At 43.2% G+C, this 25,950-nt stretch overlaps 1 protein-coding gene across 7 annotated transcripts in view; it reads right to left on the reverse strand.

Annotated features, from left to right (window-relative positions):
- Positions 1-25,950, reverse strand: part of LOC120902375 (transcription factor hamlet) — a 94,749-nt gene that overhangs the window by 40,818 nt on the left and 27,981 nt on the right. For 5 of the 7 annotated variants that reach the window (XM_040311083.1, XM_040311079.1, XM_040311078.1 and 2 more), the window contains 2 exons: positions 1,465-1,646; positions 1,226-1,402 (listed from right to left, as the gene is read on the reverse strand). In XM_040311083.1, the coding sequence (XP_040167017.1) occupies positions 1,226-1,402; positions 1,465-1,566 (279 nt within the window). In that variant the 5' untranslated portion in view covers positions 1,567-1,646. Of the gene's footprint in view, positions 1-1,225; positions 1,403-1,464; positions 1,647-7,323; positions 7,951-20,674; positions 20,827-25,950 lie in introns of those variants that run through there. The other 2 variants (XM_040311082.1, XM_040311080.1) reach the window with 2 other exon arrangements.

Here is a 25,950-nt window from a genome sequence, read left to right on the forward strand (position 1 = left end):
TTGCAACTCAACAGAAATAACTCGAGAATATTAAATCAAAATAGTATAATAATTCATTACTAGGGATGTTAAAATCTTCCACAAATGGAATAAATTACAGTTACAGCAAGAAATATTTTATTGGCAAAATAAAAGTGAGGTTTTTGGTATCTTCTCTTCAAAAACTCTCATCATTATCCATTGTCAATATAACAAATAGAGATGTCCCATGACAAGGCGGTTATTAATGACAAATGTTGAGGGATGCAGCTGAACTTGGGACGATGATGTTGCTAAAATATCAATAGAAACGGATTGTACCAAGAAAAATGTACAATAAATACTGATACGACACTTCAATAGCACGAGACAGATTCAAGAGGACTCTCATCCATTGGTTTCTCTGATCATGTCATGTACCGCACGATAATTGAAGAAAGTTATCAATCGTTTTTGTTAAGCTACTGAGTCATTTATTTGGAAGCCAGCTATGTCCCATAACATTAGTTTTACCACAAATGTTAACAAGCATACAATTTTTTTTATTCACGCATTACTGTATAATATGTTGCGAAAAAAAAGATCAAAGATAAAACAGCATTAAACCCTAAGTAGTCACACTGCCGAACAAACTCAACAGCACCCTCAATCGGGATTAACAAACGGTAAAAATACCCTCGAAAAAAAAGCATATCACGATCATTAGTACAAATAACACACCCGTCAGTGATGCATGTAATCCGCACAGACTGGCAGCACAAAACGCAAACCCGTAAAAAAACAACCACAAAAAAAACCTTCCGAGGGATTCGCTCTCCTACGAGCCTAAGATTTGCGGCACAAAATGGCACCAACGTTAAATAGCTTAAACTTATTTGCCAGTAATTGTGGTGTGTGTACCGTACTACGAGAAGGTAGACGGTAGGCCGTTCTGCTTCAGAGATAGAGCGCAACAGTCCCATATATTGTGCCGGGCTGGCAGAAAACCCCCTCGGATGCACAATTACTGCGGCGAAACAAGTGAGAAAGCAATCATGCTTTATATCCCTCGCGCAAGACAACACAAGTCAAAGCGTTTTGAAGTGTGTATTCAACCCACTGAGAGGCATCCAAGGAGCTGTTATCTTAATGATGCGTTAACAGATTTTTGCTATTCCTTGCAGTTTCTGTGTTTCTAACAATCCGGAAAGAAAATGTGTGTGTGTCTGCTTATTTTATGTTTTTGTGTGCTAGAAACTTCACTCACCTCCCAGGCGAACCGTCGATCCATTGGCTCACGTAACAGCTTCCCTTCGAATGGTCCGTACTGTGTGCCCTTGGGGATGGTTTTGAGCGCCACAACCGATCCCGCCTGGATGTCCAGATCGGGTGGTGATCGTTGCAGTCTCGCCATCTGAAGAAGGAACTGTTCCGCACTCTGTAACTGAAAGACAAAAGGACATTCAAGGATTTCCGGAGTTTCTTGGAGACATGATTAGCTCATACCTTTAGCCGCTCGCGAACATCATCCGCCGTGGGTAGGAGGTGATGATGCAGAGAAGTGGACAAGCTGAAATCAGCTGGACCGTGTTCGTGATGCTTGCTCATCGGTACCACCTGCAGCCCTGGAGGCACTTCTAGATTGACGGGTAGTCCACGGGATGCGTCCGATTCGTCACCACTGATGCCTGCAAGATTTTGGAAAAGGATTAATGAGCTATAAATCATCGTCATAAAATCTGCTATATTTAGCACAACAAACTGGAGTCACAATTGGAACTATTGTACAAATGACATCATACGACTGTTGTCCACAACCGAATTGTCCAAAAGCGTCATTGTCAAACCGTCGCGTACCAATTGCGCATCTAACCACGGTTAATAAGATATATTCAACGGCATTCCTACACCTCTTCAACCCATCCACACCCCGCTAACCACAATGTAGTGTAAACATATTAGCGCCAATGTCCCAACTTGTCATGCTGAAGAATTATTTAAAGACCGTCTTGGATCCATCGAAATTAGAGCTTAGCTTAGCCGCGGTTGTCTTCAAACTCGATGGCATAAAGATCATCACACAAAGACCGTTTTAACTCGTGCCTCTTGTTCGCTCTGTCTCTCTCTCTCTCTCTCCGTAGACACATCGCGAGATAATTCGATGCGTTCGAGCGTCTGGCAACCCGTGGCCAGAACTGACACTTACGATCATTGCCTGTCTGAGACGAGCGCACACATGGCCCCATGCCGATACGGATTGCGGCAATTCATAATTGATTTTTCCCATTTTCTAGTCAACTGGATTGTCACCACACGCACTTGAGCCTGGGGCATGAGTACTGGCATGAGTGGTTTCATTGATATCCATCCAGATCTCGTTGCTTTACGTTCCACGCATACTCCAGTGCCGACGATACGCGAATGATTCCAAGAAGGATTGAATCACTGTCTTGAGCGCAACGCCACGCCAATGTGCTTAGCAAGTGGTGTTAAAATAACCATCCACAACTGACCTATTTATCCCGCATCAGCATCATTTTAACAGCTAATTTCATCACTTCAGCTTGCCCTAATGGCACCGATACGATCATATTCACACTACGGTCATTGATCTTAAAGTCAAGCTATCGGTTTCCTAACCAAAACTCCACGAAATAATACACCTTCTACTAACCCTTTTTCTATTGTTCAACATGTAAAATCTTTGTGTTGAGCGAAACGAAAACAATTCACAAACACAGCAAAGAAACCAAAGCTGTGGCACGAGCCATCCCTTTTATACGCGGTTCCCGACCGGGTAAGCTATCCGATTTAAATACGAACCGATTAGAGTAAACTAATTTTATTCTAATTTGCCGACAATCGGCCACTCAAATCGCATGCAAACCGAAACAACAAACACTCGACAAACATTTCAATATCATTACCAGGTCATGATTGCGCAGCCGGTAAGGGTCCGAAAGGAAATTTAAAACCATTGGATCAAGATGCCGGAACCGGAACCGAAGCCGCCCGGGCGCTACCCCAAGAGAGAGATGTTTCTCGGATATTGTTTAATCCTGCGTGAAATCGGATCTAGGATTCGTTGATCTGTGTCACCAGCAAAGGCAACCGGTAGCAAAAAAACAACCAGGGGAAGTAAAAACAAATCTTAAAACACTGTACCTGGAGAAGCCGTGAAAAAATCCTAGCCTAATGCAATCTAGGGATAGTTTTGTAGCCGTGAAAAAAGTACCCATATCAAACGCTACACGCAAAAAGTATTAAATTTTAAAACCAGTAGAAATTGCACACATGTCCAGACCGCTGGAACAAAACGGTTCGACACCGTGTAAGAATACGGGCCCCTCGAGTACCCAAACTGACAGCCCGAAAGAGTGGGCAAAACATGGGTAAACATTTACCGGAGACCCAAAGAAAGATATTAACGTCTTCGTTCGCTTCCTCCCAGAGAGACGGGTGCGCCTGTGTGCGTCCTAATCTGGCCGAAATTGTTTGTTTAGCCCTTGTCTGTTTCGAGCCTTTGAGAAGGAACCAGGGACACAGTTACGACACTACTTGAGTGTTCCGTGATATTCGGGGTGCAAAAAGCCAATTACATCAGTCGCTTCCCAGGTCTGTTTCTTTCCGTCCTAGGAATAGGTTAACACCTCGATAGACCTTAATCGGTCGGAAGATTAAGATGGCCCAGGGGTTTATAGACGAGATTTGTGAACAAATTGGAATCATCTCATTGATCAACCGTTTGCTCCTCTCATAATCTAACCAATCCCATCCCAAAATGGGTACAAATTGGTGGACTCATCTCAAATTTCTTCCCAACAGTTGATACCCTTCCACGGGATGGATTCACAGAACGTATTTGTAACGTTTGTTTGGCTGTAACAAAACCTCGATCAGCATCCAGGCAGCTCAGTTGCTACGCATCACATCTCAAAGTTTGCTTCCAAAAACTGAATGAATGCAACAATGTCACCAAATTAATGCCACAAACGTGCCTTGTCACCAAAAACCTCCTTCCCAATAAACGACGCATTTTCGGACACCGGACTACTAAATGGTGATTCAAAGCGGCATACATTTTCGCTCGAGCAAAGCCCTTCTCCCCTGCTCGAGTTTGATGATTAAGTACTTGTAAACAAACTTAACTTGCACGAGCTAAAAAGATGCATACGAAAGCAAGCCAACTGATCTTTGATGATCGTGCGTGCCCGAGTTTTCCTCTCGTAGCGAGCATAGTCGGGGATGTGTGATATGGTAAGCCGCATGTCAACAATGTATCTGCAGCGTGCACTGCTTAGCAATGTTAGATTCTACACATTCGAGTGGGAACGGCCCAACGAAAATAAACATTGACCGAGCTCTTCCGCTCCAGTGCTTGATAATAATTTGGATTGGATCATCGTGTGTACATTGTGTTGTGATACTGTCGCTATCAGAAACCGAAACGGGAATGAAGCAACTGCCACTTGAAACTAAAATAGCGCTTCTGATATGGGTACAACAAAGAAGTTTACAAAAAAAGTCCAACGATACACATTACAGACAAACCATATTCATTCACCTGTAATCGTATCCAATTTCATCATATCCAACTGCTGCAAGGGACATTACAACATCACAATCGGAAGTCGTCTTTCAATAAACCACAAAACGACAACGACATGCATTTCCTTCCACGTTTTCCTTACGCCGGGGATGATATATCTCTCGTAGAATCTTTTCGCATGCTTGAACATCAATCGTTTTGGGATGCTTGCTGTTTTTTAAGGCGTCAACGAGACAAACCTCAACGTGTAGCGCACGGCCACATGCGGTGGCCCTCTTCAGCGTTTATCATCTGACCGTACACAGGATTCAAGCCTATTCTGCTTTATCTCTTCTCAGATTCCCTATTCTCGATCTCTCTGTACAGCGAAACAGGAAGCACATTGCTTCGTTTCCGATCTGATGGCACGTTGCTTCTCGCTCCGCCGTACGATTGTGTCGGAGGGAAGACTTCGTTTCTTTAGAAGAATGAAGGGAAGATAATTCATATCAAAATTCATCCTGCCTGATCATCACATTTTTGCGACCAACTTTACACTCTATTGTCTCTTGTGAAGGTTGAAAACAAGATGAAGCTGCTTATTCGCTTCTTCTCATCCCAAGCCTTGCCTGACAAGGTAATGTCCCGTAAGCAGGTATGTCCGTGTGGACACAAGAGAAGTTTTAACACCGCAAAGCACAACCACAAGAATATATGTTCTTCCAACATACAAAAGAAGAACAACATTAGACACTGGAAAGAACAAAGAGGAATCGTAATATCCTGTCTATGCTTATTTTAACGAGACGTTCATTCCCAACAAGGCCCACGATTGCACAGCCAGAGCGGAAACGATGCGGCCGACAGACTTTGAATGATAACGAAAGATCACGTGTTTCTCGCTTAGGGCATTCTTGTTTTACTTGTTTGAGTTACTTCTACCACGCGTAGGAGAGATGCGGTTGGCACTGCCTAGCATGGATATCTTTGAAACGGCATAGAAAATAAACAACACTCCAAAAAAGGCATAGCCGGGCCAATAAACTCATTTTTCAAACCAATATTTGAAAAGGTCGGTTAGCGATCCTCTGCCGGTGGCGTAGACGCACCTAAATTATAATGTAATAAAATCAATATCTGCGCTTGTTACGATAAATGAGCAAAAGGATCCTGTCGAAAAATCTGTTTACCGCATCCTATAAAACCTTCACAAGATCGTCATTTATAATACCTGCATCTAATTACTGCTGCTAATCTCTGACAGATTTGCAAAGCAAAACTAAACCATTAAACCAGTTCATGTGCAAAAGCTCGTAAAATTGAAACCAAACTGTGTATTGGGTGCTCTGCTTTTTTTTTGTTTTTGGCATCCGAATACAGCAACAAAAACCTGGACACATAAATCCAAATCCGACTCATGTAGGTGGTAGTTAACTTATCGCTATCGCGGCCCCGAACTGTGGACATAAAATATTTCTAAGCTCGTAAAACTACAGCAAAAAAAGGCCAGCGCTCTCGATGGACGCTTGAAGCAATGTCCTTTCAGCTCATCGACAGTGAAGGGTCGTAAAATAAAGCAACAGTTCTTAAAACGCCAACCCTAGGGCTTAGGGGCACGGAGGAAGCTCCACCGAGAAACAGAATGGTATTAAATTTCATATTCACTCGGCTCCTGCTAATCAGGTGCTGTTTTGTGATCCTCAATTTTTCTTTCCAACTTCATTTAGGTAAAGGCGAGGAAAAACAACATCAATCCGGCAATAATCTACATGCTTACCGGTGTGGTGTGTACCCACACAAAGTGGAACAGAGGAAGGAAATCTGTCACGTAAAAAAATGACCCCCACACGAGGGAACGAGGAGTGTTATTTTTAATATCGCACTTCGTTTTGGACTGTTGTGTCCGGGCGGGCTTCATTTGCGTACACAACTCTCCGCTCCAGGTACAGAAACAACCGAGCAAAATTAATCGTCCTTTAAGTACACATGCAAACACATACCCACACACAAATTGTGGTTAATAATCATCGAAATATTTGCACGAGCTACCAAAAAGGAGGAAACCCCACTCTCTATTACTCTATTACGTTTACGGTTCCCGTCTTGGAAAAAAGGGACTAACAAGCGTTTGGATGGAGCAGATTTTTATATTGAACAAGCACGCTCATATAGCGATACATAAAATTCGGTGTCCCCCACCTGGACAAATAATCCCACTTCTGGCGCACGGAATGTCTTCAAGGCAACAGCAAAAAAAATACCTACAGGTTCCGCGAAAAATCCCAATTATTCAATCATAAAACAACGCCCGTAATGGCCGGGAAAGAAAAATATCTTTACACTCGCATATTTTATGCTGCAAAGGGGCCGCTTTGGGATCCATTTTTCCTCACACACACATACAGGCACACACACACAAACTCCGCGAACGATAAAATTTATGCAAATCAGATAACGCTGCCCCGGGCGATTGTACTGTTGCACGATTAACAGAATCACAACGATTCTTGGTTTGGCTTTTTTATTGGCTAAATGGATGTGTTGTATCGGGGGAAAAAGGTGCCATTTTCTTGACAGGCAGCCAACCAGTCAGACGTAAAAAAAACCCGCAACCCTGAGGTAAACAGCAAAACTGTTTAATCATAATTAATTGATTTCTATAATCATGTGGATGGGACCGTGCCGCAAACGCGGCGTTAGGCTTTCGTGAGCAGCGATAAGGAATTGAGTTTTGGTACAAATATACACACTAATCACACGCAATGGCTTATCTTTTAACTCGTTCGCTTTTCTACGGTTTTAGAATACGGTGACCGTACGGGGACGGTTTTCCATACCTGGCATCATTAATTCGATATCAACCATAGCATGGATGGCCGTGTGTGTGTTTATTCCACTGTTCACACCGAGATAAGTTTTGACTGGATGAAATACACGTTTTGTGTACGATTTTGTTCTAGCGCACGAGCAATACAGTAACTCAATCACGCCACACTGACACTATTTAGGATGTCTTCAATGAGTATTAATTCCAATTTTGGGAGGAAGTTTCGTGTTAGCACTAGATTAGTTTCTTGCAAAAATGATTGATCACTGGGAGCATTAAGTTATTAATCTTTAAATCGAATAAACACTTTCAGGGCGTTTTATCATTTCAACTTTCCATGTGCCGTATCACACCAATTTTTCCATTAAAAAGCGGGTACACAATTGCTTCTTAAATTAAAACCTTAAATCACTTCACTATAAATCCTTTCACTTTACAACAGTATTTCTTCCTTTCGTTCCTATCTGTTCTGATCATCATTGGAACACGCACCACCACTAATAAGAACCACCACCGTTCGTCCGATCGCGTTTGTGAATCCTTGCGCCTTGTGCCCTGCCGGGACGGATACAAATATATTTCCCGCAAAACCGACCGACCGTATCGGGAAACCGAGCGCGAAAGCGGCACTGATCAGCACAGCAGTTGTCTGTCTGTGGGAGATGCTAAGAATAGAGTAAAAATTCTTCCCAACGGGCCAGGCCGCGCGCACACACATCATCCGGTTCTGATCCGGTCGGCCGCTCCTGCTCTCGCACTCGCAACTACCCTAGCTGTAGCCCGGGGACGGCAGTGTTTTCTCCCTTTCCCGTACCGCACACACATACAATCAGTGCCACATCAGCGCAGGGGTTGTTTTTCCGAACGTTGGTTCATTTTGAACGAGAGAAACTGTACTGAAACCGACAGAAAGGAAAGAGACAGAAAAGGGCAGAACGCGAGAGTGTCAGAGAGCGACCGCGTGAACGAGGGGAAAAATGAACTCGAACTCCGCATATGTGCGAGTATCTTCTGCGAAAACGGAAGAGAGCCATGTGAGCGTGTGTGTGTGTGTAGGGTGAAAGGGGCAGAGAGATACATCAGCCCACAATGGACGCGAATGATACAAAAATAGTATACTGCTCCCCCATTGTCAAGGGATGGACACGGGACTCCACAGCCAATGCGCAATGTGACTGTGAGATAGTACCGAACGGCGCATCCTCGTACAGTCATGGCATCTCCCGTTGGGGTGACAGTGCCACGAGGAGGAGCCTTCGAGTTTTCGAGGTTTTGAGCGCTGGGTGTATCATTCAACCCCCGCCCCCCCGGGAGGTACGGGAAGTGACAAAAAGTGGGGGGATATTATACAGTAGGGTGGCACACACATGCGCACGTATCCTTCCGCTGTTTCCCAGCTCCTTTTATCTGTCGCTCGTTCACTCTACCGTTTCGAACCTCTCGTTCTTGACTTCTCTCGGTGGTTCGATCGGGACGGTTCGGTGTCTCCATGTTTTGTTGTCCTTTCTCGAGGTCATAGGGCGAAGAAAGAATGAATGGAAGCTCACGGAATGAATGACTGGCGAGTCATTTTGGTGAGCATAACAAATCACGGGCAAGAGAACCATGAGCAGAGGCAATGGAAGTTGGTGAAGTAGGAACAACCGAAAAGAGAGAATGAATTTTGTCACTGAAGAGCAACAAAAAATATTGTCTATTAAATGTTGGGACTCTACAAAAAGAGCATTTTACTTTATTTTTTTTTAACATAACATTCCAGGTTCAAGGAACTCGACGCATGTAAAAGTCCCTCAAAAGTCCAAAAAGTCTCTCACAGCAAAAAACGACAACACAAGCAGTGGATCTAAACATACACATCTTCGTTCTCATCGCATTCATTCTGCCCTCCTGCGTGCTGCGGAAAGGGCATACAGCATCATCATCACCATCATCATCATTCTGTGTCTCTCTGTGTGTAATTCTATGCTGTATTTAGCTCCTCCTCTCCAATTATGCTGCACAGCAGCAGCAGCATAATTCCAACCGAAGCCAGCCAGTCAGTGCGCGGCAACGCGGCATTACGCAAACGATGGGCACACACACATACAACCCCCGGAGATAAGCAAAGACAACCCACAATCATTCGCACAAGCAGAAGCGGCACTATCAGATAGGGGATGACGACGATGAACACAAACACGGAGGGTTGACTGCCACGGGTCGGAATGGAATCGTTGTTCCGAGCGAAAACGAGACACTTGCACCGAGAATGGAGCAGTGCCTTCCTTGGAAAGAGAAGAGCGCAATATCATCCAACTCCCGCACGGGATTCCCCGAGTACATCACGGAGGATACTCCACGACTCAGTAAGAATATCGCACTCCAAGGGCTGTATGTGTGTGTGTTCATCTCATTATCTCTCGACAGAAGGCGGGATTTACAAGAGGATGATGCCGCAATTCTATAGGATGCATTGAGAAACCTGCTCCCCCTTGCGTTATCTACGCCCGGTAGCAAAGGTGATATATCTACCGACACGGCACGGCCAACAACACTACGAGTGTGCGCACAGTGTCCTCTCGGCGCTGCTCCATGTAGCAAACCTCGGCCCAGATATCGGGGAGATGAATTCTAGTTCTGATACACTGATACAGATGTATGATGGACAGGCTCCAAATGCGACTGACGACACATAGTCACCATGGCAACCATGAGACTCGTTGACACTAACACACTAGCCCTCTGCAGCATACAAGCGAGAGAGTTAGTGTGATAGCGATGGAATTCCAGTGATAGCGGTAGCTGGGGTCACAATCATTTTGTGTGAGTTTTTACAGTTCAGCCATGTCATGACGCTTGTTTCCATTGCTGATTTGTAAGTTTTGAATCTCTGACATAGAGCATCAGTTCTTTGGAGATCGAGGTGGAAAGCATATAAACCATGTATCTCCATATATCATATCTTCTGGATAGCTGGATAGCTCTTAAAACATATCTCCAGCCCTGCTTTACAAGCTTGTTATCCATAAGAGATATTTTTTATATAATTCTTCCCACACAGAGGAAGCAGAATTCATGACATAACCTTTTTTGTTACCTTCTCCCGTAGGATGCGGTAACTATCCTTCGGCTCGCAAGTGTGCTAACACATGTACAACGGTTGAAGGGACTTTTTCGTTTTGTCCTTCTCCGTCGACTGCGCCACACAGCCAGGGCACACCCATGTGGAGCACATGTTTTTCCCTCGTCCAATCGTCGTGGTTTATCTCCATTTATCTGTCAACGATTCTAAATAAAGCAAAACCCCGTGCGAGAACGGCGGAGGAACGTGAACGAGCGCGACGAAAAAGAGACCGACTGAGGTTTACAGATTGCGACTGTACGGGGTGCGAGCAGCAGTTACCGGGATACACAGCAGCAGCTTCGAGGATACATAAGACGTTGGCAACAGAGTGAAATAACAACAGAAGAAGAAAAAACAACACCGTCACCACCACCGCCGCCGCCACCGACCCTCGGAGATATACCGCATGGAAACGGATGAAATGTAACGACTTTTGCTATCATGCCTGAGGACACTTGGAGAATGGATCGTTCTAATGTACGAAGGCGAGGGATGATGATGGGACAACCGACCGTGGAGGAGTTGGCTTTATGTAACAATCCATCTCGGGGCCCGGGCCGGGGTCGGTCGGGTCCCATGAGCTATGTGATGTGAATGCGATGAAGAATGATCGGAGAGCAATGGCAGATAACATACAGAAAGGACCCGAAACAGACATTTTGACAGTGCACCGAGATAGTGGTATGATATTTTTAGACATTGCTGTTATCTGGTTCTTGCCTTCTTGGAGGCGTTGAAAAGATATTACAAGATGTTGAACAACATATGTTGTTTGTTATTCCAAAAAAAAACTGCAATCAGGTTCTAATTAATAATAACTTAATCTCTTCTAATATCATTTCCGAACAGTTCGCAACCCAACATCCGACACAAACCAATCATCGCGGTCACGACCACGGCTACCGATACGGCCAGATAATCCCGTTGCCACCGTTAAAGCAAGGTTATGCTCAATTTACCACCCCTATCGCACACTCTACAGCAGCAGCAGCAGTATCGCCAGCATTCCGCACAAAGCTGCCTACCGCCGAAAAACCGCATGTATTTGCCCTAACTGCAAGCTGTGCCGCACATGTATTGCGCGCACATCCGTCCGCTCCCTCTGTTCACCCTCCGTGTTTTGCACATTTCTGCTTTTCCCCCTTCGCGCGTTGTCCTTTGCCATAACAGATCCCATAATGATATAATAAAGTTGTTCGCACATTAATGCGGATTTTCTCTCCTGTTAGTGTGCTCACATTTTCTGTTTCTGATTGTTTCCCGCTGTCTTTGGTCCATTGCATTACCACCACACCACGGCTTCCGTGTCGCCCGTGTGTTGACGCTTTCCGTTGCACTTTTCTTTGTTGCGTGGGCCATTCGGCGCAATTTTCCCTGGGCACTACATAGTCGCCTGCCTTTTTTTTTTTTGGTGTGCTCTACCATAGGTTTTGCTAGAGCAAACTTTTGCTTGTAGCCGTTTTGTTTGACTACCGATTTTGGATCCGGAGCGATGTATTACGATCATAATCACCCGCCCTTAACCTGGTGGGGCGTTTCGGAAAGGTATACATTCTGTTTTTTTTGCTGCTTATTTTTTCGTATCATTCTTTCCAGGGGTGCCATATGCTGCCATACACAGCAAACCGACAGCTTGCACCAATAATTGTTAATCCGATCTCGTTTACACAATGCGAGGCGCCATGATATGCCCGATTCATTCAATTATCATCAAACAATTAGACGCTTCACGGTGAATAGAGCTGGTCGGTGGATAAAAGCACCTTCTATAACATACTATATGTTTATGCTTTTAGCGTCTAAAACGAGTTTTTAAGATCTTCCAATCACACCAAATAACCTCTCTTTCACAAACTCTTTTCCTCGCCTTCATCCAATATGATGTGGTGCTTTAGAAAATAGATTGGCATCATCAGTGTGCACCGTTTTCATTGGTCGAACCATTTTCGATTCAATTCGATGCCACACTGATACTGAAACAGAATATTGATCCAGCACAAAGCGAACCTCCCCGTAACAGAGCAGGTGAAAGGATGCGTGCCGGGACTATCAATCGACCTGGAAAGGCACGAACAATCGAACGAATCGCTACCGGTTACTGGATTCCATTTCTCCGGCAACCAACAACCAAGATGCCCATTCGATCTTTTACAGCGCTCGTTCCGTGAAAGAGAATCAGCACCAAAATATTTATATTTTATTTGTGTTTGCACAAAAGACTGCCGTTTTCCTTTCGAACGTTTTCCCTTAATGGACCATCAAAGGACACGTTCACTGAGCAGCCGGGCGCTTGGATGCAGCCCCGTACCAAGGAGCATCGTTGCGAAATACCGAAAACCGATAGCGCTCCATGTTGACCAAGTGAGCAGTTCGATTTTTCTTCCCTTATCTCGCACAATGCCAACGGTGCTGGTGGAGGTGGAAAAATAAATGTTTTAAAGTGGAAAACTATTTCAGGCGCTACCCGGGTTCATGTCACAAAGCCCCTCCGCTCCGTACTTTTCAAAACGGAATCGATGTGATTTTTTCACTGCATTCTTCTCCTGTTCAGGCGATACTATTATTTGCAGAAGGAAGGAAATCGACATCCCGGGGAAAGCAAAAGGATAAAATGTAATTCCTCCCCAAACTGAAGCGTTCGGTCACTGCAAACAACCAACCAGCCCCGTGTAAGTGAGCAGGAAGCACAGCAGCACATGCTCTCATTGGCAAACGTACTCACACTCAACCCCGTTCGTCTTATTGCCGAATGGCACATAAAAATGACAAGTTATTCTTCTTTCTTTGCGCACGAGCAAAAAAATCGCAACGAGAAGCTCTCGGCCGATAACGGACCTACCCTAGCTTGCGGAAAGAATGCAATGAAAAAGTGAGCTGTACTTAAGACAGTCTTTTGCAATCTTTTGCACCTTATGGTCAGAATGCGCGATTTTCAACTTGGAGCGCGCGTTGGTTGGTTATCGAGACGGTAGAGGAAACGGTCACAAACACTTGCGTGCTGGCGGAACGTTGCGAATGGGATAAAATTTATGGTATTCTGCAGCTAACTCACGTGACTTCTCTGTTCTTGCAGGCAACGGTTATCTGATCACATAACAAATAGAATTCTGATTTTAAACTGAAATTGGAAAAGGCCATTCCAAAAAGGATGCGATTGAATTGCTACTGGATAAATCAAGCCAGTAAAAGGCACATTACGGTTTATCTCTTGAGGATACTCTTTCTCAAAGATCTGAGATTATTTTGAGTGGAAATGGACGTTACGCTACCAAACTACTTTCAGATTCAATTTGAATAAATGGCCAAGAAGACTTACGCCTGATGCTCCATAGGAATCAAATACTTCAGAGGTGCCTATCTTGATATAGAGGTCGTCCATGCATATTTCTATATGGAAATTATTCACACTCATAGTAAAAGCCTTCCAGCAATATTCGAGAGTATCCTTATCCTGTATATTTCAGCCTTCAACGGTGACATCTAGAAGAATACATCAGCTCCAACCGAGCTCTTGAGAAGCGTCAGAAACATCACAACGTACATCACCGCGCTCTCCCGAAACGAACTCCACAGGACAACTCCCTGCTGCCAACGCTGCTTCTACAGTAGCCGGACGTCATGCCGTCTCGACAAAAGCACACAACCTTGTTAGGGTCCTTATATCAAAATAACACGCTGGACCTCTATCGTGACCGTGAGTTGTGATTGCGATGCGATGTATCTCGTACTATCGCGTTACTTTTCCTTCTTGTACCTCATGGGGCGGCTGACGTAGTAGAATTGTCATCGGTGGGCCCGTACTTTGACGCACCCTTGGAATAGATTGCGCAGCATGGCTACACATGAGGTTGCTGTCTCCTTTTCGGTCCGCGGTGTAACCCAAGACTTCTAGGATGACGAACCATCTGCGTCAATCAAAAGAAATGTGTACCCCCTGATGCTCAAGTTCGTTGCTACTTGTACTGATAATGTACGATCATTGAATGCTTCCTGCCAAGAAACACGTACAGTAGCACATCACAAATATTTGTATTGACCTTGGAGTTGTGTTTGATGTAGCATTACGAATGACCCATTTATTCGAAATATCACATCTACATTCAAAATAAAAAGGATTATCGGTGTAATTCACTGGTTGTAAGCTTCTGTCACAATTCTCTTTATACTACAAATTGTCAAACGTGTTATACAGGCTTATGTAAATCGATTACACTCCCGTGATTACACCACAAATATTAAGGTGTGAAATTACAACGTCGGTGCCAACTGCACAACACTGCAGCACAGAAGGGATAATATTATCATACAAACTAGTCAACGACGCACCATCCATAGCACTTCCTTCTGGCACAAGAGGCTCCCCACAAAAAACCACTAATGTAAGCGTTTAACAAACATCACACGACAAACAGCACGCAAACAAAACCATATTCCAGCACAACCTGCTTTCTTGCAACCCCTTCACACCGCGTACCGTAACTTCAAACGCGGGAAGCGTAGCAAGATAATCTGCCTATTAGAATGTAAACAGACAGTGCACAACAACACAGCGCACAAACTACGGCTCGGTTTCACGGACGCTTAGCAATGAAGAGGCTCAGAAGGTAACACTCTTTATCGCGGCACTACCATTAAAGAGTGTACGAAACGGAAAGAAATGCAAAGCAGAAGGTCGCCTTGTCGTGACAGTGTATTATACCCATCGGGATCATTACACGCACGGAATTGACCCGGGAAGATGGTTCCCCCGAAGGGGCGCTTCCCTTCGCTGCCGATGTGTTTAAAGCACGCGATGAAGGGTGAAACGGTGTGAAAATAGATAATCCTTTATGTCAACTTTTTTTTCTTCCCTGCGCCTTTTTTTCCTTTCGGTTCGTTTTCCGATGAGCATCGCGAGCATCATCATAAACGCATAATGGAAGGTGTTACGAAACGAATTTACATGTAGAGCGTTAAATCCATCCTTGGTTCCACTCTCCGCAGGGAACCTTGTTAGCGTGCGTATTTAAAATTTATTAGCTTCAAATGCATCCACAATTTATTGGCACGAAACCCTTCGTGCATCTACGATGGGTTGCATATTTATCGATATGTTTGATAATGCTCTACGTTGAATAAAAAGGTGACAAATGTATGTATTGAGGACCTTTTCCACTGCATTCGGAACAGCTCATAGGTTAATGAAAAGGTAAAGAGAGAAATTCGGAAAGCGTTTAACGTCCCTTGGTGGGCTACTGTGAACAAGACATTAAAATGTGATCTATCTTGTTTCATGTAGAAGGGGAAAACTTGCGATGTTCACCCAAGAAAACGATCCGGTAGTGCATTTCGTAAGATAATAATTTTGTCTGCATTGCAAAAGCACCCTTCTTACAGCTAGGCAATGCATGCAAAAAATCCTTCCGTATAAATAAATTATGGTTTGACTATTGAACCATCTTTCTGACTCCGTGTCTTAGGCAAATTTTCGAAAGACTTTATCGATAAAGCAATAAATTTATCCAGAAATAAGTTCTACTAAAAGTCACATATTTAACACTCAGGAACTTCCTACGGAACATCCCAGATGCGCTATCCTTTTTCATTCATTTCTCTACAAATTTAATCATAAATTTGTAATCATTCCTCCTCTATTCACCAGAGATGATCCTTTTGTGACTGTTTTTTAACTCAATTTCACGGTCGAGTTGGAAACGACCAATTCGGCTTTGGCATACATTCACCGCTGCACACGTTTTCACAGAGTGCCCGGCAGGCACTGTTTGCTGTACTGTCGACCCGTCATCCATGCCGCCCTGGTGCAGATAAAGCAAACGGATTCCACCGCTCTACTGATTGGTTGCTCATGCAAAATAATACACGTCCATCGTGTGTAACGCTCGAGTGGATGATAAAACATCATTTAAAATTCAATCCCATCTCGGGCTGCTGATTCGTACGGTAGGATGACTTCACCACTAACCAGTGGCCCATTGACAAGAGTTGATCTACGCCAGCCGGAATGAGCATCGAGCTGTGCAAACACAACGGCGGGAAAAGCCTAGGCATCATCCAACCGGCCATGAAAAGGCTAACCCTATGGCTGGTGGGAGCTTCTGTAAATATGGACATTATGCGCCCGAAGGCACAGGCTTGGAAAAATATCAACATGATGCGGGTAAAGAGGATGAAGAACGGTAGACTAATAAAGTAACTGGTAAACAACGCAAGGGGAGCGGGTAAAGTTGTTTAATGTCTAGTTAAATTGAAAATGTTTAACATTGTTGTTTGAAATTTGAGTATTTGTTTATAAGTTTTAATAACTATAGAGACATCAAAGCACTAAATATCTTTGTTATAGTGTTATTTTATTCCATAAATGAGACCAAGGAAACTCAGTTGCTGACTTTAACCGTACATAATCTGCCACTTTAATCTATTACTCTTATCATTGCCAATTTGTTCTGCGCACCTGTGCTTAGTTACCGTTCGCTTTGAACGGAACAAGTACTACCATTCTCGTCTCCAATATTAATTTGTGATTCGTTCCAATGATGATAGAACATAACCGCAGCACCGAGACGAATGTCGAAGATTAGAACCGGCCTGCTTCAGTGCGCAACTGAACCAAATATCATTCAACAACAAACAACGCTTCCACTGTGTCGTGCATTCATTCCAAACATCATTAGCTGTAGCTGATATATGTGCCCTGTTAGTGATGTATAGACGAAGAACAAAAAACAACAAAAACACACTGTGTCGAGCGTGTGAACAACGCTCAGAAACGAATAAGCGCACACCATAAGATGAAGCGTAAAATCCGGCCTATCGTATCGTGTAGAGCTGATAACACACTTTGCCAGCTTATGTCATGGACATTACAGTTTAGCATGTCTTACAGTCTTAGCTAAGGAAAATTGCTTACAGCAAACGTTTTCTTTCATGCCTTGTTAGAGAACACAGAATTTTATCAAAGCGTCTGTTCGAGGCGGTAAAAAAACAGTGCACAAAACGTTGATGAAACGATGAGCGCCCAACGCTCTAAGATAGTACTGCGGTGATGGCGACCGTCAAAATGAAACGTAACATGAACGGCAGAGTCATAAAAAATTAATGCAATTTTGCCAGCAAACAGCACGGCAAACCGCAACGGCACACGGCACAGTGCAATGCGCATGACATGATACGCTTCTGCCAACTGCGGCTGTAAATAGCTCTCGGGCAAGTTTTAAGATGAATTTTGACGTTCCGCGTGTTGGAAGATGCAAAAAATCTGCGGTTAAGCAAAATGGAAGACGAAAGATGATCTCATACCATCGCTAGGTAGAATGATTTTTTTTTTATAAACTGCAGTTTTTTAAGGAAAGTTTAAAGGAAGTTTTATAGAGAACATAGTCTCAAATATAAATCATCTTCTCTCAACACATCAGTTCTTAAACTTCATGTATACTTGTATAACACACTGCTACTCCTGTTTGAAAAAGAATTTTCTAACAGTTTCATTCTCGTGATCAACACAAAATCTCATCTTCTTCAAACTCCTTAATCCGTCCTTTTCCTTTCCATCTCCCAGCTCCGAATTACATCTTCGGAATGATTTATTGCGTGATAAATTATGTTATTATTTTCTCGTAAAATGGTTTTTGTCCTCACCAGACACCCAACAAACGTGCAATCCTTGCTCCCAACAGAAAGAGACGCCTGAGACTCTAGAGGATGAAAGATGCTGGTTTTCTATTTAAAACAACTTCTGCAGCATATTTCCGCATCCTACACCAAAAACAAGTTGTTATGGACGATAGACAAACCTGATGTTTCAAAACACCCTCCCATCGTCTACTGATGGTTTAAGCAGCACTATGAAGTGTACTCAAACAAGACAACACACTCACTATGGCTTCCTATTTCTATATTTACGGAAAATCATAGCTTTGCCATCTTCCCTTCTGGCCGCAAAAGATCATGATAGACACAGAGGGATGGGAAACTAGAAACAATAACACAATACCACCTCCTCCAAAAGTTAAGGTTGCTAGGCGTTCCACAATTAACCCAACTGCTCGTTCCGGGGATCACACCACAAACGCCACAAAAACACAAACCCTGACATTCTACCTCCACGTCTTTGCCATGTGCCTCCGCATCATCCTTTCCTTTTGACAATTTCCTCGGCACCTCAGGGACAGCGTTCTTCGAATACGAGGGAAGTGTAAAGAAAAGCGGGAAAACCCCACAAGCGTTGGACGCTGATTGTTTACCCGAAACCTAGCCCGAGTATCTTGCCGCACGGCAGCAAGAAGAAACCCCGAACGACGATGACAATTTGCCCACCGTTGTTTGTCATCCTGACAGTTTTTCACCATTGTTAATCATTAATTGAGTTTGCTTGCTCTCCTTTTCCTCCTTTCCCTTATTTCGGTTAATTCAACTGCCCAAATCAATCTAGGGAAGTCGTAAAGTGTCCTCCTACAAAGGTATGATAAGTATGTAGCGACGTAAAATTAATCTCTTTCACGATTCGCAGAAAGAAATCCCAACACGAATACAATACAATTCTGCTGAAGCGCTGTTTGCAAGCAAAAATAACACATACCACCACTGTCTCGCAGCTAGGAGCAAAAAAATATGACAAAATGGGGAAAACATTATGAAAAATATATGCTCTAACAATCCATCTTCCTTCACCTCACTCGTTCCAGGGAGGAAACATTCACAGTTTTTGCTCTTCTGGATTGTGATTCCTGTACACACTGTAACAGTTACATCCTCTGTCGTTTTAAAATGTTGCTCCTTTTTATAGCACTTCTTTGGTTATGTCGGGACTGAAGAAGTATGTTTCTGACAGTTGACGGGTCGTCCTACTCCTCCCAGAATCTTTCATCTATGCCCTAGTTGTGGACTGAACCTTCATCATATCTCACACCTTTCTCTCTCTCCTTCTTCAGCGTTGGTGGGATGATGATAAACAATTTATATTCTATTTTGCAATTTTATTTCACTTTTTGTCAGCTTCAACACAGCAAAAAATCAAGGACGTGTAATCTCTTCCTCCTTACTCCTCACAATGCATTATCTAACGATTTGCTTCTTATATGCCATCAGCACCTCAACTCAACCCACAGGGTGGAAAAAAGCAAAACACGCAGGGAAGCTGTAAAAGTTGTGAAACAACATGATAATGAATTTGCCCCGACAGCCGAAGGTCGACGAGCTGTTGCAAACAGGTGGCTAACCCACACCGGAGAATGCTAGCAGCATGCTTAGCAGAGCAAAGTGTTGTTGGTAAAAGAAAGGGAACATTTTCCCGCTTGCTGTCGCAGAACCCGACGTTAAATACAGCATCCCAACAACGCTAATCGATGTCGAGCGGTGGCGTATAATCTTCGCACCAGAGAAAATTTGTGAAAGCACTGATGATGACACCTGACGCTGGTACCAAGATTTATCAGTCCTGTGAATTGGGCTGACGAGAGAAACGACCGCTTGCTGGGAAAATTAATTATATTTTTTATCGTACGTCATAGATGAGATCATATGAAATTACTTCAACGACCATGCTAGTACGAGACGCCATTTCAAAAGGTGATTTAACACTTTCTCTCCTCTTTAACACATTCAATTTACACCCCCCATCACCTCGATAGGACATAAACATTCAATTGCACAAATGAAGTGTCATATCTTTCAGGCGCGTTGGTATGGTTAATCGAAATCGTTACGGTTTGTGCTTGATCTGGTTCAAACCATTGACAAACCAGAAACGACAGAGATGGCCAATCGTCAACTACTTCAATCACCGTGCATGCCGATTACACATCAAAGCAACTACCAACAGCTAGTATGTGAGTGTTGATGAGAGCTGAAAACAAAATATAAATAAAAAAATACACACACCCACCGTTGGTCAACGTCGACCATACGTGAAAGCTTTTTGAAGTGTCCCTTCACACTGTGCCGGATTGATTTTCAATCAAGAATTTATAATCACGCGCTGTCACATATGTGAACAGCGGGAGCTTTGTGGGTTTGCAGCACATAGTGGGATACCGAGCAATGACAGGGTGATAGCGCTGACAGGTTATACTACCAATCAGGTACAGTCAATTGATATTTGAGTAAGAGTGTCCCTCTAGAGTGGACATTTCATCCACGTGTGAATCTCTCACACGTTCCACACATCAAACGGTTCCGTTATGCCTTTGAAGATTCAATCTCTTGATTGCTGTGGTGGTTTCAATAGGATTTGGCACCCGATATGTCTGTAAGATACTCACACACTTTATCTAATTTTTCACACGTCAGCAACAGAAGTATACATTTGGCTCACAGCTTGTGGTGTCTGATATTAGATGATAAGCGAACTAGCAGTCTATCATTTTCTCGCAAAGATAGCAGTTTGACGCTTTGATGTCTTAGGATGAGTCTTACCTGCAATAACAAGAGAATAAAATGAGCTTAGATTAGATCACGTTTTCTGATGTAATATTACATCGATACCTTATATTTTGTAATCTTAAACTCAAAGATCAAAACATCTAAACTTAAATTAAATCAAAATTTGTATTCCATTTATATTCTTAATCATATTGAACTGAGAATCAGTTCAGTTCGTAGACTCATCGGCTCGTTTGTGCTAACAATGTTCAAGGGATCACTGAGGGTATAGCCTCATAATTAATGCTACCTCGGTTTGTTGCCCTAGCCTCAACACACATTGACCTACAAATTAAAAGGAAACCCCATTAATAAAATCAATAAGACATGACACAATATTCATTTGATATCGACATCGAGGAAAAAAACGTTCTTCCTTCGAACCCTCTCTCTTTCGTTAATCAACTGATCTTTAGATGAGACCCTTGTGACATCGTGAGGGGTTTATACTGATCCTCTCGATGAATAAATCGTTTTTTTTTCTGTGCAGATTCACTCGCATTTTTTGGTACAAACACTGAGAAAAGACATCAAAAATATTCTTTCAGACGATTCCCAGAACGAAAGGATTGTTATGAACGAACCCTTTTGGTAATGGTTCTGCTTTTTTTAGCAAGGTAACGTTAACAAAGAGTTTGATTGGAGTTCAATTTGTTGAGAAACAGAAGGGTCTGAGACCGTCGCTAAATAAGATGTCATCGTGAGAACGTCGAAGTACTTCAAGTTCATATACTTTTTCAGAATTTATGTAGTTGTTCTTGAGTAAACAATATGTATTACGCTGTAGTCAAATCAATAGCATGGTTATTGATTTTTTCTTACACTTACTGAAATTAAACGAAAGTACTTTGAAGACTCTGTAAGGACAAGCCAAAGAGATGATAATCCTGTCTCAATACTAAGAAAAGTTTGACCTTGTTGCAAGACAAATATCAATTTCCCCACTATACAATTTCTTAGGATTGTCACGCATTTGTACTACGACGAGCTATCCTGGATCTATCTTCCTACTTTCTTTTCTTGAGATGACAGATTTACGAAACCCCATAACAATCACATCCTGCAATATATTCTCTCAACCTTTTATACCATAACAAAGACATGATAAATTACTTTTCAATTAACAGGTGATTGTTCTGCACGAACACAGGATAGCTCAAACATGGGTTAATGCCCTTCCCAAAGAGATACCTTTACTATGAAATCTTCTTGATGGTGTTCTTATCGGGAAAGGATTGTGGCGATCAAACGATAAAATTAATTGCTTCGACACTGCTCACACTTGTATAGACGGGAAGACATGTTAGCTATTGATTTTTCTGAAGGTGTTGGTAGAAAGAAGATACCAGCTAGTTTCATTTAAACCATAGCAAGAAAAAGTAAAACTAAAGCCAATTCTTCAGCCTACATGCTCTTAACCACCAGTCTGCCTCCAGCGATGAACAATGGCAATAACCGTCGCTCAAGAGATTGATAGGTTTAACTTTACGCGTCCCGTTAAAAGCCCCTTCGCTCAGGACAATCTTCCAGTGCACGCCATCAACATGCTCCTGACGATAAAACACACGAACAACAAGCCTAACACATACAGACATACACATTCTTCACGTGTCGTCAAAGCGGGAAGAAAATGTGCTGTGTCGTTTTTGCGCGCATCAAGGCCTCACTTCCGGTCCGGAGTCCGGCTGCAGTGGGTAAAGTCCTCGGCGAAACTCATTGCCAAGGTGGGTCGTGATCATCATCGACTCTTTTTTCCCCCTATCATGTTCTACTGCTGCTACTGCTCTCCTTCCCTCGGAGTCTATTATTCCTCGATTATAATTACTGCACGGAGAAGCCCGCTGGTGCTCTGTTTCGTAGTTTTTTGCCTGTTCGCACTCTTACACGTTTTGTTTGAAGAGGAAAAAAACTCAAGACAAGGACAAAACTATTAAATAAAAACACAGAAAGACATCACGTCCAATGAAATATGCAGGATAGACAATTGACAAGGTGCAGAAGTTCGTTGCTAAATGATGTGATGAATCGTGATGTCTAGTAGAGCTGCTGAAGCATCTGGAGCTGCAGTAAGTTAACACAAATCTTCGACGACTTTATCTTCGACCAGCCGTCAGAACAATCCGCATACTTCAAGCAACAAACCAACCAAGAGCAAGAAAACAATCCTCCTCGAAACCGACAAGCACTTCCGCTCACCTTTGCCGTGAGGGGAAACTGGAATCTTTTACAACAACACACACACACACAAACCGTTCTTCCAAGACCACGCCAGCAGAAACCTCCTGGCAGAAGGCACCGATACGCCACACACCTTTCTTCCGGTACTGCCCTCGGTCTAATTGTCCTTACAACTGACTGCCATTCGGAGCACGCTGCACTCGAGAAGATCGCCTCCGCCTCCAAGCCAGGATCGCGCACATAATGCATCTCAAAAGCCCCGCGTTTACCGGAGTTTTCAGAAACGCCTCGGCGTAAAGTATCAAATGCACCACCACCACCCGTCACGGAACCTCAAGGACACGGCGAATGAGTGTGGCCAAGCATTCTTGCCAACGTAGACTTCTGCTCATTCCCGCGGATACACACTTTATCGTTGTTTTTTCGCCCTTGTTTTGCCTTTTGGAAACACACTCACCCCTAATGTTGGGAGCAGTGTGGTAGTTGCATCTGAAAAGAGCTTCTTGTATTGCTCGTCAGTCAATCAGTCACGGCAATGGAGCTGGGTTTGCCCATTACTGCAGATCGTGGTACCGATTGTGAGTCGGTTTTGGACCTCCCCTAAATACCTTATTTAGATCTTTGAGTGAAACCGAAAACAAAGATGCTTTTCCATGCCCATGTTGGACTCGCAGAGAGTATCCTCGAGAATTGTCCCGAGGAATTGAGGGATTCCTCCCTCCGTGCTCAACGCTACGATTTGAACGACATCTGTCTGGATGGTGCGCTCGAGTCACCGGAACGTCTCACGGTACATATGTTCTTGCATACCAACATCGACATTACCGCCATTATTTGATTGAGCATGCGTTTCTCAATGTCCTTCAGACATCGGAACAAGGAGGTTGTCGTGTGTGTGTGTATACTGCGACTTTGTTTGTAGGTTAAGGCTACATACCATACCCCAGCATTCGATTGTGCTGCACAATGTGCGTTGTTTTTCCTGTAATCATTGTGTCGAAAAGCACTGGCCTACCGATTGAAACACTGTATCCCATGTATTGCATTAATTGTGGAAAAGTACGTCAGCGCTTTTCGCGACCTTCGACATCAAGCAGTTGAAGGGAACAAAATGTTTCCAATTTTTGGAGAAGGTCAAAAAGAACGCCCCGAGAAACAATGTCACAATGGACGTACGAAACAAACGTCAAAACTACCCTCTTGACAAGTCGACTCGAACGTTTGCACACATTTCTTGAGACGTTCCTCCACTGGTGGTATGCAAAATAGAATTGCATTCTTAATTGATTCCCAGCAACATTACTGCACAATTGATGTTTCGCACGGTTTGAAAGAGGGCTGGTACTGAAATCAGCAAAAACGATCGATTGTTTATTTCAGAGGTGTAGAGTTTTGCTGTAAGAATTTTTATATCTGAGTTTCTTTAAGAGAACTTAAAAAATATCCTTTCTTTTGTGAACCTTCTCACGGTTGCACCAATAGGAGAATGGATTTTTTGTAATAAAAAGAAACAAAAACATACTTCTTCGTACTGAATGAACCAATCTATAACACAAAATAAAAAAACACCTCTAAAAACCAATTAGAAACATTGAATTCATCACGTAAAGACTAAAATAATACATTGTACAAGTACACAATGATCCATTATCGGTTCAATTGTGAACTTCAATATAATATGTTTGCCAAAGTTCCATTGAACCATTATGTTAGATGTTAGATGTTAGATGAGAATGTTAACAGAAATGCAAAAAGAGCTATTGAGAAGTACGAGTACAGTGCAAGAATGCGTAAATTAATCGGATATAGGTCTCTAAATTATTTTGAATTATAGGTGATACTTATTCTTAAATTACCATTTAAAATGTGACAGTAGTACTAAGTGTAATTGATCTGTTCCCCCAAATTGCCCTCGAATTATCACCATGATATTTCATGTTTAATTTTAATTGATTTATTTACTTTGAAGCGCTAATTGTCTTTCTAATTCTGATTCACTTTCTTCTCCCTAAAAATTAATACCAATAAGTCCCGGTTACATCTAGAGAAAGTTCGTTTGTTGGAAGGAAAAGTCTCACAGCACAAAGACACGCCACATTTAAACCTTTCCATCAACCTTGCCTTCCTGCTCTCTCCAGCCAGCCTGCATACACCCTTTGTCAACGGTTGCCAAAGCACCCTTTTTCCCCCACGCATTAATCGTGTGATCAAAAAAGAACATCCCCAAAATCAGACACGAACCCACACTGTTTGGACGGACGGTGGCAAGTGGAAAAAGTGCTATACGTGATACGGTCACGTGACCGTACGCAGTTTAGCGGAGTAATTTATTTTTCCTTTCTTAATTTCCTTCCCCCCCATCCACGCGGACCGTATATCGAACAGAGGGAGAGAAAGGCAGGGTGGTTTTGCCTCCGTCGCCCTCACAAGAGTCAATTTCTAAAACGGTCGAAAGTGGTTGTAAAATTCGCTTGAAACGCCCGTGAAAAATCAACCACTCCATTGCGCCGATTTACCCGATGCCCGTTTTTGCCAGCTCATTTCCCGCAGCTAGAAACCCTCGGTGGCCGATGGACGGCGGTCACGGAAGGAAGTTTGTATTATCATATCTGACTGACTAACGGTGGCGGGCACTTTAAAAGGCTGAGCAAGTGTGGCTCGGGGTGGCTCGCACACCTCGAGTGGAATCCATTAGTGCACTTGGCGCCGGATCATGGCAGCAAATTCGTTACGCTTTTCGCCATCCGGTTTTAGGACACCCGGGCTCGATAGCGCTTTGACACGAGCGTAGTCTGCTGAAGAAGGATGGAATAAAATGAATGAAAAGAGAGAGAGAGAGGTTTGCTAACCGCAAAAAGGTACAGATTTATCCTTTTGGAAGAGCTGTACCATGACCAAAGGATGGATATTTCATCATTGTACGTTCAGCGAGGACATTGC

Source organism: Anopheles arabiensis, chromosome 3, assembly GCF_016920715.1.
Source record: "Anopheles arabiensis isolate DONGOLA chromosome 3, AaraD3, whole genome shotgun sequence".
NCBI lineage: Eukaryota > Metazoa > Arthropoda > Insecta > Diptera > Culicidae > Anopheles > Anopheles arabiensis.